Raw genomic sequence first — 12,289 nt, forward strand, 5'->3', positions numbered from 1 at the left:
TTTGAAAATTTACAGCTTAAACCGGTGCTAAAAGTGTGAAAAGAAGAAAATTATAAAGAGATTGAGAAAACAGTATATGTTAGAAAAATTTTAATTTTATATATATATATATATATATATATATTATGTATTTCATTATCTTCTTCCCACTTATGAGAAATATTTAATGGATGAATACTCGATATTATTTTAATTATTCCTAATTTAAATTTATAATTTGTGGATTGTACATGTTAATTAATTTAATAGATTAAAATTAAATATAATTATTATTAAGAGTGCATAACCAAAGATTCTCGATCTCTATGATGATGCAATAGATATAAATTTTTAGAATGCCCATTATGATTATTTGACTGCTCGTGTAATTCACGATTATTATTACCTTTGTGGTGGGTTCCACCATAAAATTCTAAATACAAACAATAATGTACAATTAGACTAACCAGTAAAATTAAATATACTAGCGCCCATTTTTTTCTTTTATTTTTTTTTACCACTCCCTATTTTTGTAATTGGCAAGATACAATTGTCATTGATGCACTCCATACCAAACCCAATTTGCCACTCACTTTACAATAAAGTCATGCCTTTATTGTGTACCTTCCCCACCTTCCTCCAAATTTTAATTTTTTTTAAAAAAAAATACATATACACATATAAAAAATAATTTATTTTAAAATTTAATAAAAATACACAAATATTTTATATATATTTAGTTTTTGAGATAATTATATTCATGTCATCAAGTCCAAAATGGAATATAATATTTCAATTTCCAAAAATCGTATGTCTCTATAAAAAGTTTAAATTTCGAAAAAGAGTTCAGGTTGTTTTGCTGATTTTAAGGTCATTTTATTAATTTTTTAAAATTTTAATGCGAAGTTATGTATTTTTACCACAGGAGAAGCTAGTGTTTTTTTCTTGAGGGAAAAAAAAAAAAAAATGGTTGAAGAGTTTAGGGTTATGGGCAACAGGGTATTACGGTACACACAACAGTACACAATCATTACAACTAGAAAACAAATTGGGCGGATAAAACACAAAAAACAAAAAAAAACAGAAAAAGTATAAAAGCCAAAAACACCATCTTTCACCGGTCATCACCATCCTTCCCCCTCCCTTTCTCTCAAAAAAACTTCTCTCTCTCTCTAGCCCAGCCAGGAATGGAGAAGGCGTCGCCGGAGCTGGACCTGGACAAGCTGAGGGCGATTAAGGTCCTGGGCAAGGGCGCCATGGGCACCGTTTTTTTGGTCCACGACCAGGCAGCTGACCCTTCTGCCAGCTGCCCGTTTGCCCTGAAAGTGGTCGAGAAATCCTTCCTCCACACCAAACTCGACGCCGACCGTCGCGCACGGTGGGAGATATCCGTTCTCCGCCGCCTCAACGACCCGACCCACCCGTTCCTCCCCACCCTCATCGGATCCTTAGAATCTGACGAGTTCTTCGCCTGGGCCGTCCCCTTCTGCCCCGGCGGGGACCTCAACGTCTTGCGCTACCGCCAGAACGATCGCGTCTTCTCGCCCACAGTCATACGCTTCTACGTCGCCGAGATCGTTTGCGCGCTCGAACATCTACACAAAATGGGTATTGCCTACCGAGATCTCAAGCCGGAGAATGTGTTGATTCAACATTCCGGCCACATCACCCTTACGGACTTCGACCTTTCCCGGAATCTGACGCCGAGGACGATGAAGACCCTCATCGCCGTGGAACCCGTCGAAGCCGAGATCCCCGCGGGTCGCCGGAAGCACCGCCGGCACCTGACGCGCCTCATCGCCGTCGCGTCCGACAAGAAGGGGCTGAAGAAGGCCAAGTCCGCTCGAGTCTCGCCGGTGAGCCGCCGGAAACAGAGTTTTTCGAACGGCGAACGATCCAACTCGTTCGTCGGCACGGAGGAGTACGTGTCGCCTGAGGTCGTGCGCGGCGACGGCCATGAGTTCGCCGTCGACTGGTGGGCCCTGGGAATACTTTCGTACGAGATGCTCTACGGAAAGACGCCGTTTCGGGGCAAGAACAGGAAGGAAACGTTTCGCAACGTCCTGATGAAACCTCCGGAGTTCATCGGGAAACCGACGGCTCTCACCGACTTGATCGGACGGCTCCTGGAGAAAGACCCCACAAGGCGGTTAGGGTACTACGGCGGCGCATCGGAGATCAAAGAGCACGAGTTCTTCCGAGGGCTCAAATGGGATCTGCTGACGGAGGTTGTCCGGCCACCGTTTCTGCCGTCAAAAGAGGAGGAATGCGTAACGGGAAAGTTAACGGCCGGCGGCCTCGATATAAGGGAATACTTCCAAAAGTTGAGAGCACCTCCGTCGTTGCCACCGTCGCCGTTACGGTCGCCGTCGTTTGATCAACTTCGAAACGTTTCGTACACGGAGTTTTGATACACGTGTAATAGTTTGTAATTTTTTACTCACTATTTCAGTGTACATAAAATAACGGAAGAAGGTGAAAAACGGCATTAGTCAAAAATAGATGTATTATTAAAAAAAAAAATTAGTATATATACTCGTAGGTTCGTATACGATTACGCATTTGGTCGTCGTATAAACAGGCTATTTATTCGGGGAATTTTTAAGTTCTTATTCCTTGCATGAGTTTTAAGGCTGCGTTTGGTTCTCTCTCCACCAAATTGCATGGCACTAAAATTTTGACTCAAAATATGTATAAATTAACTCACAAATTTAAATTCTCAAAGTATGTTAAGATGGTTTAATTTCATTTTTTCAATCAAAATTAGATGATTTTGGTGTATTTTTATAAAAAAAATGTTTTAAAATTATTTTTTTAAAAAAAGTTACATAAGACAATAATTTAAAATTTGTGGTCCCTTACTTTTTCTTTCTCATATTATTTGACAGAAAATTAATAATAAACTAATGGGGAAAAATTCTTTGCAAACATTTTAGAGTTTTTTCCTTCTACTTTTTTGTCTTTGCCTCCAAGTGAACAAATGGACTTTTACTTGCTTAAATTTCTTTAAGTTGATGTTTAGATTAGCCATTAGTCTTTTCAAATTTGATTAAATTGAAAAGAAAAATATCAATAATTGATTTATGTTCTTTGGATTAGGCCTGTAAAATAATTTTTTATCTCATTTTAAATTGACAAAATATTAAGAAAAGAAAAGGAAAATATGAAACAAAAAATTTATCTGGCTATTAAGCTTGAGAAAAAAAAATTTTAAAAGTAACATACCAAATCAATGAAAAAATTAATTTCATATATTACTAACATTTTATTTTTCTTAATTTTTAATTATATTTTGGTAAATTTATTTTTAATGCAATTTTATATAAAGAGAAAATAGAATAAAAAATAAATTTTCTTCTTTTGCCTTTTTTTTTTTTTTTTATCCAAACAGACTCCTAAATGTTGTGCTCATATCACAACCTTAATAAATTTGATGATGGGGTAGGAATGTAAATTGAGTTGAGCTATCCAAATATTGACTTGAAAATTTGTGAACATGAATAAAAATCTAAACATGAACTTGAGCATTGAAGGAGCTTGAACTAAACTAGCTCATCACAATTTTGAGCAGCCAAATTATTTTATTATTATATGATTAACATGAGCACAATTGTTAGCCTTGTTGGTTACAATATCATATTTAATATGTTTTGATGATATTATCCTATTTGTGTGTTTCTAGTATTTTTCCTATCTTTGCAGTTATGTTTAGTAGAGATACAAATGGCAAATGCTTGAAGTACCGAGTGAAAGGCAAAGATCGGATCGAGTAGGCGTCAAGAAGGAAAGATCAAATAGACACATACTCGGAAGGACCCAAGCACAACCGGATGTTTTATAATTGTTGAATTATTTGTAATAAGGGTTGTGTGAGTGGTAGGTTCAGTTTGTAACTCTTGCGTTTTGTTTCTGCATGATTTTTGAGTAAGAGTTGAGTAATGCACATGCATATTAGGACACATGAGTTTATAGAATTACACTAAAGTCATAAACACAAACTCATCTTTCAAGGTTTTCAAAGTTAAACTTAAAGAGTTTATTAAATGAATCCTAAACTCAAACATGGCTTTGAAAGGGACAAGTTTTTAATATCTTGATTTTACAAACATTTTCATACTTGGTCCCAAATGTGTCAAAACGAGTCTTATGTCCTAAAGATTCAAAGAAAGTTAAGTATATTTATAAAAGGGCATAGTAAGCATATAAGATATCAAAATAGGTTTTCAAACGTATTTTATTAATCAGGATATCTTATATTCAAAAGGAAACTAATTTGGATAAATCTTAATCTTCATTAGACCTAATATATTTTAAATACTTTTGTCCAAGAATATTTTAAGTCATTAAAACATTTTTTGATAAGGAAAAACAAAGCAATCGTTACTACCATAGTGCGGTCTTGAGTCCTGAACATTTTTCGATATTTGGGGCATAACTTTTGATAGAATAGCCCAAAAAGAACGATCTTAGTGTCCCTGTAAAGTTAAGACAAAATGTCACAACTTTCATGTTGATGACTTTTTCTAATTCATGGCACTCATCGACGAACACAGGAGATTCGTCGACGAGTGGCAGCGTGTGCCTAGTTGACGATAGCAGAGGACTCGTCGATGAGTCCAACGGGCAGAATGACGTTAACGGGCAGAAAACGGCTAATTTACCAAATAAAATATCTTTTCTTCCCCCCAACAGCTAGTTAACAGCTCCTTTGGCTCTTGGGCTATAAATACAAGCTATTAGACTTGTATTAACATGGTTTTGAAGGCTTTTGATCATTTTTAGTGAAAAATACAATAAAAACTCCGGGATGTGCTTTGGTGCTTCCAAGTCAGCGTCCTTCCGATCTTTCCTATTTGATGTCTACTCGATCCAATCTTTACCTCTGATTTGGTACCTCTGTGTATTCGACACTTTGTACCTGTACTAAATAAGATCTACAATGATGGAAAATATTAGGAACAACAAATGGGTTAATATCATCAAAACATATAAACCAAGATAGTGTAGCTGTTAGGGCTAACATTCTCCCCCTTTTTTACGATGTTTAACCTATTAAAAATCGACTTAATCTTTGCATTTGTGTTTGTTCTTACTAAGGCTTATTATGCAAAGATAAGCTTACTTAGAACCATTAATTGGTCATTATCATCAAAACAAGACAATTAAACTTACGTAGCCTCTAAGGCTAACATTCTCCCCCTTTTTGATGATGACAAATTATTGGTGTTCTCTTATTGGGTATATTTTAAAGCTCCCCCTCAATTTATACATATTCTTATATAAGACTAACATTTGCTCCCCCTTAAATGAACTTATCATATCACCATATGCATTTTACCCCCACATGCATTTCACTTCACCCCCACACATAATATCAAACATCTTATTCCTAACATATAGGACACCAAAAATCTTCTCCCCTTTTGATCATCATCAAAAAGAGAGATGCAATTCATTTTAACTAAAAATGATTTCTCTCCCTTAATATAAGATTCCATGGTGGTGAGGTGAGTATGTGCTAAACACATAAGTCTATTGTTGGTGCTAAACTATAACATGCGAAATGCCCAGATTGGCTTCCTTACTTACTCATGAATGATCATTTCTAAGGTTTATTTCCACTTGATGTTGAATCAATCATTCAATGATCATTCAAAAATGGACATTTTCAAAATAAGTACAAAATATTTATGCTTATAATTTAAGCATGGTAAATATGTCCTAACAACTTGACAAAGAGCATGTAAACTTGGCTTTATTTGACAATGCTCTTTAGAAAATAGGAGACATGTTCTCCTAATTTGCCACTAATGGAAAAGTATTCTTCAAACCTAAGATATTACAAATAAATGCTTCATTTTATAATACCACTTGTTGTTGTGATTATTTTTACTGAAATTCAATTTTTATGAATGTTACGTTTTAAATATCCAAACTAAAGCATATATCATCAAAACAATTCACATAAGAAAAACAAGGTTTTTCCATTTATCACCCGTAAAATTTATTTCTAACTAACAAGGTTTGCATGTTATTTCATCCTATAAATAATAGTCAATAAAAGGAAATAAACCAATTTTCAAGATGAATACAATTCAAGAAATCATATTGGTTTTAGTATTTTCATTCATCAACATTGGCTTGATCATCAAGAATTCCCAATAAAGTAATTTAACAATTTAGAATGCATAAATTGGGATTTTATCCTTTAAGCACATCTTAGTCATCATATTCTTTTTACCTAAGTAAAGTAAAGGATCTTCGGTCTTTTGATAAATTTCACTCGATAAGCCTTTGTAACGTAATTTATAAAATCTTCTCCAAAATCCTTGTTGGCAAGCTATCGTTAGTGATGAGTGATTTAATTTCTCTTGAGCAAGGTGCATTTGTGAAAAGGAGGAGTATTTTTGAAAATATAACGCTTGCTCAAGAGATAACAAAATTATTACATAGGCGAGTGAGAGGAGGTAATATGATGCTAAAACTTGACATGAGCAAAGCGTATGATCGAGTGGAGTGACAAGTGGTAGATCAGACTTTCCATGCTCTTAGTTTTCTAGATTATTTTTGTAAGTTGATTCGAAATTGTATTTCTACTCCATGGTTTTCTGTTATGATGCATTGCACTTACAGGGGTTTCTTCAAGTTAAAAAGGGGTTTAAGGCAAGGGGATCCATTGTCCCCATATATTTTCATCATCATTAAAGAAGTTCTTTCTAGATTAATTCAAAAGAAGATGACTGAGAAGCAGATTTTACCGTTTGCGCATCCGACTGGTGCACCTATTATATAGCATTTAATGTACACTGATGATATTGTGATTTTTGCTAATGCTAATAAAAAATCTATTAGTCAGTTAATGGAGGTGATCAAAGAGTATGAAAGTTGTACTGGCCAAAACGTGAATAAAGATAAATCAGCTATTTTTTCCTCAAAGAAGTTGGGTGCTCAGAGGAAGGGAGAAATTCTACAAGAGACTGGTTTTATTGAAGGTAAATTTCCTTTTACGTATCTGAGAGTGCTGATCGTGGATGGTAAATTAAAGAGCTGTCATTTTGACCCTTTAATTCAAAAAAATAGTAAGAAAATTGAGGGTTGGAAAAGTAGATTGTTGTCTCAAGAAGGTCATCTAGTTTTGTCGAGACATGTGCTTTTGAGCATGTCACTGCATCTGTTAGCTGTTCTAAATGCCCCGAAACTAGTGATAAAAAAGATACAAGGTATGTTTGCCTCTTTTTTCTGAGGATTTAAGGATGGGAAAGAAAAAATAAAATGAAAGGCTTGGAAGAAATTGTGGGTTCCTGTGGAGGAGGGGGGCATAGAAGTAAGAGACATTTCGGAAGTGTAACCGTCATTGTTTATGAAGTTTGGCTAGCAGTTATTAACACAAAATTCTTTATGGGCTAGATTTTTTAAAGCTAAATATGTTAAAGGAGGACATATTGCTCTTTGCAAGCCACATGGATCATATTCTTCTTTTTGGAGGAAAATTTTGTAGTGCATGCCTGAACTGTTAAGTAAATCTAAGTGGAATGTTAAAGAAGGAGATGTAAAATTGTGGTATGACAAGTTTCTGGATTCGCGACCTTTGTTTTCAGAATTTTCAGATGGTGCACATTCACATATCAGATTAAAAGATTTGGTTATTAATAATGTGTGAGATGTGGAAAATTTGCAAAGGATTCTAGGTTTTAATAAAGCGGAAGAAATGGTGGAAAGAGTTGGGAAACTTAGAAACTCTTCGGACATCCTACTATGGCTCCCAGAAAAGAATGGTTGCTTTAATAAAAAGTTGGCATGAGATGCTATCAGAGTTAGAGTTCTAAAGTTTGATTGGGTAAAGTGGGTTTGGAACAATGGTTACCGAAGAAAATTGCTATCTGTATGTGGAAAGCTGCTTTTGAGTGCTTAAGCATTGTTGAAAAGGTGAGAAAGGTGTGGGTATCACTTGTTTCAGCATGTGATTGTTGTGTGATGAGGCAATCATAAGATGTGGAGCATGTTTTGAATAAGGGAGATCTTGCTGCGAATGCATGGACTAAGGTTTCGATGGAGGTAGGTATACCGTTCCTTAGGCACCAAAGTTAGAAAGAAAGAGTCCAAATGTGATTTAATAGGGCTTCCAAATACTCTTAATTGGGAACATTGATGGGTTTGATTCCTTATTTAGTAGTTTGGAGGTTGTGGAGAAGGAGATGTGTGACTAGAATGAAGGGAAAATTCGAGAGTAGTACACATGTGTGGCTGCCCATTAAGAATTGGGTGGGGATTTTGAGTGAGAACATGACAGTTATGGCTCATTTAAATGATGCTAATGTTCGGATTTTCTAGAATTTGGAGGTGCAGATTGTGAATAAAAAGAATAAAGCTATGCAAGTTGTGAGATGGCTAAAACCGAGGCAAGGGAGGTTGAAACTAAATTTGGATGAGAGCAGCTTAAAGAACCCAAGGCTAGCGGGTGGTGGTGGCATCCTTAGAGACTATACATGTTCTTTTATTTTTGATTTTTCAAAATATTTTGGTTCTTATTCTAATAATGAAGCTGAATTGAGAGCAGTGATGGAAGGAATAAAACTTTACAAACAATTAGACCATACCAGTATTGACATTGAATGTGATTCGAATATTGTAGTAAATTGGATAAGATCCAATAAATGCTCTGTATGATATTTTTGGGATTTTTAGGAGCAGCTTATTGGTGTATTGGAGGGAGTAGATTTTTCTATAAATCATTTCTATAGAGGAGGGAATAAAGTGGCAAATGCGTTGGCTCGACAAGGTGCCATAGGGAGGAATAGTTTGTTTGCAAATAGTAATCAACTTCCTAGAGCTATCAAAGGTTTATATAGATTGGATAAGATAGGTACGGCTTATGTGAGGTATGTTTAGTTGGTTTCCTTTTGGTATTGGTATAGGTTTGTTTTCTTCTTTTATTTGATTTGATGCATGGAGTGTTTTTTATTTGGTTATTAAGTAAACCTCAAGTGTCATTTTGTTTCTATGGTATTCCTCCGTCATAAGTGAGGGTTATTAATAAAATTAAGAAATGAAGTGTCGCCCTCTTTTACCAAAAAAGCAAAGAAGTTAAATGAATAAGTATGCAATCAGATTGCATAAATATCATTAAGGATATAAATGAAATGCTTAAACTTGTCTATTTTCTTGATTTTCGTGCTTGTTTAATAGGAAGTGGCTTTACCAATACTCTAATGTCTATAAAGCCTTGATATTAATTTAGAGAATCAAATCAACGGGCAAACACCTTTTTTTTTTTCACCCCAGACTCCCTTTCTTTATGGGAAAAAGTTGAACTGGTATTGCTCATCCGCTACATCCACTACTTCAATATTCCATTGTAAATTTGATGCCAACTTCCAATAGTACCATCTTGACTTGTGTTCCGTAGCCCATTTCAACCTTTCCATCCTGAATTGTAAATAGTGTCTTATCGGGTATTTTGATTAGTATTTCGATTTCAAGGTGGACTTTAAGATACGGGACAAAATGAAGGCTAAGGATACGGGTGTCTAGAAGAATATGGAAACTAAGGCTCAAAATTGCTTCCAAAATTACATTTATGTCCCTACTAGTGCAAAGAGTTGACTGAATTTATTCTCAAAACAAGCTACCTACGTACCTTTTTAGGATAAAGTAATATCACAATTCAAACTCTAATGAGCTTGAAAATTTATTTGAGATACTAGCACATACCAATCAGGTTAGGACTTTCCTTTTGAACCGTAATGTAAGCTAGGGGTATGGGCTAAAGAAGAAAAAGATTTAATAAGGTTCAAAGTCATCAATTTTATTAAGGTAACATTAGTTAAGGATCACCTATAAAGTGTGTCCCTAGTCATCTTTTCCTTATGTTTTCCTCTCTCTCTTTTTTCCCTTTTTTTTTTTTTTTGTATTTCCCTTCGTTTACTATATCTTTTGCATTACCTTTTGTGAGAAAATCTTGGTTCCTCTTTTTATTTGGGATTCACTTGGGCTTTATATAAATCTTCATGAAATTGCCTCAGTGGGGGGGGGTGATACTTTGACGGTGTATTCAAGAAATAGATTTTTTAGGCTCAACAGGGTTAGCAGGGGATTTTTTATTTTTTTTAGGTAGCAAAAAGGTGGTCTATCATCCTTTTTATAGTAATTATTGTCTCAAATGAATTGTCAAACACTACGGAATCCAAACTTAGGTTAATTTTTTGGCAAACTAATCTTAAGAAAAAGTTGGTTTAAAAATTAAGGCTCAAATGGGTTACCAATTGATAAGTAAATGCCTTATTTGGTTCTTTTGGAAATATTGGCCAGCCAAAGATGGTCATTACACCATAAGATACTAACCATAATTAGGAAAAAAAAATTAAGGAACCTTACTCATTGAAAAAAAAAAAACACATGTCACCAAGCAAAACAGCATCTAAGTTGATAGAGTGTGGTATGTCGTCTCCCTCTATATCAGCTAACAATATAAATCCCCCTGATAAAACCTTTATAGTTTGAAAGCCAATTCTTGCAGGAATTCTTATGGATTGTCAAAATCTTCGTCCGGATTAGCTCATCCTCTTAAAACCATCGAGGACGCACTGTTGGAGTGGGATCCCAACTAGACACCAATAAGGAGGCTTTTTTCTTTTTTCTTTTTTCTTTTTTTGGCTCTACCCCATTGAATGGATTCTTAAAACTAATTTTCAGCTCTAGGTCTTTCATATTGGCAAAACCTATTCCTGTATCCCTACACGAAACACAAGCAAAACCAAATAAAATTTGGCAAAAGGTGACAAGCAAAAGATGAAATAATGAGATAAGATTAAAATGCATTTTATTTTATTTAAATTCAAAATAATATGAACAAACAAAAAATGTACGGGGTGTATTACTCTTATTGACAAGGGTGAAGTAATTCATAAACATTCCTAAAATTTCATTGATTTCATCACCACCGGGTACTCAAGCACATGTCACTCATTTAATCTAGCTTTCCACAGTCGCTTCTGTGTCGAATTGATCCACCGCCGAAGTTGACAACCAATCAATCTTCCAACCCAGCATGAAATTATATTAAATGAGCATCCTTTCCTATCTGACATTACTTCCTCCATAAGGATGACCTTGTATTGCATACATCTCTCCATATTAATAAACAATTTACTCTCTATATTTCAATCACTAACTTAGCCTCTGTCTATATGTGTCAGCATGTTCGTGTCTAATCAGGCATGAATTGTAACCTCTTATAAACAATAAAAAATAAAAATGCCAACCTTCTTGGCTTATTAAAATCTTGTTAAGCACTTTTTTTTTTTTTTGGAAACAATTAAGAAATGTTTTTTTTTTATAAACATTTATTTTAAGTGATATGTGTTGTAAGTATCTTTTTTTTTTTTTTGGTATTATCAATAGAGACTCATACCATTTACAAAAGATATGGTGACCTTGCATCAAGGTAGAAGAACTCATTTTATACCGAAGAGCTTTAAGTCATTATCACTTTCTTAAAAAAAAAAAGTTCGGAAAAGATATCCGAAGAATTTTTTGCTCCTAAAATCAATCTTTTCCCAAAAAACCCCACTTTTCAAAATTAAATATTTTATATATATATATATATATATATATATATATATATATATATATATATATTTCAAATTTCAAATCAAACAAGAACAAATGCTTCATTTACACTTGACTAAAGGAAGGTGCATTTAGGACAATGGGCTCAAGAACTGCTACATAATTCTCACAAAGATAAGGTGTCCTAGAATTGCTAAAGTTAATACTGTAAAGGCTTTTGATAGATTCTATTGACTAGGGTTTTCTTATTCATCTACTCATTTGTTTTGATACCCTCTTTATTTGTTAGTTGAATTAAAGCATTTCCACGTCCCTATCTTTTCTGTAATCTATAAATGGATGTAATGTAGGGTTTTCATGGTACATATAAGGGTCAAAAGTTTTAATGATTAATTCCGGTAGAACCAAAATCACAAATCTCTTTTTTTTAATGATCTACTTGTTTTTGCCCATGGTGATGTCAAATTCTATTATTAGCATTAAAAATGCTCGCAATATTTTTAATCATAATATTAAAGAAAAAGCTAATCCATCTAAATTAGTGTTATTTGATTTTGGGACTAATGGGTTCTTAAAATACTTATTAAATATCTTAGGGTGTGTTTATGTTGTCAATTTTTGTTTTTATTGTCGAATTTTAATTTTTTGTATCAAAAGTTAGAACCAAATTTTATGATTTTTTTTAATTGTATAGCAACTTGTTGTCATAGTATTTTCATATTAAATTTTACTTTGGTGAATT

At 34.2% G+C, this 12,289-nt stretch overlaps 1 protein-coding gene across 1 annotated transcript; it reads left to right on the forward strand.

The window, feature by feature from the left end:
* The first annotated feature begins 1,096 nt into the window (after positions 1-1,096).
* On the forward strand, positions 1,097-2,603 carry LOC131149664 (serine/threonine-protein kinase UCNL). Its single transcript, XM_058100307.1, has one exon. It carries the CDS (start codon positions 1,167-1,169, stop codon positions 2,388-2,390), a length of 1,224 nt encoding a protein of 407 aa, XP_057956290.1. The 5' UTR covers positions 1,097-1,166; the 3' UTR covers positions 2,391-2,603.
* Positions 2,604-12,289: the final 9,686 nt, after the last annotated feature.

The sequence above is a fragment of the Malania oleifera genome, chromosome 2, assembly GCF_029873635.1.
Source record: "Malania oleifera isolate guangnan ecotype guangnan chromosome 2, ASM2987363v1, whole genome shotgun sequence".
Taxonomy (NCBI): Eukaryota; Viridiplantae; Streptophyta; class Magnoliopsida; order Santalales; family Ximeniaceae; genus Malania; species Malania oleifera.

Coding starts and splice junctions, on each gene's coding strand:
- LOC131149664 (XM_058100307.1), top strand. CDS start 1,167: ATGGAGAAGGCGTCGCCGGAGCTGGACCTGGACAAGCTGAGGGCGATT.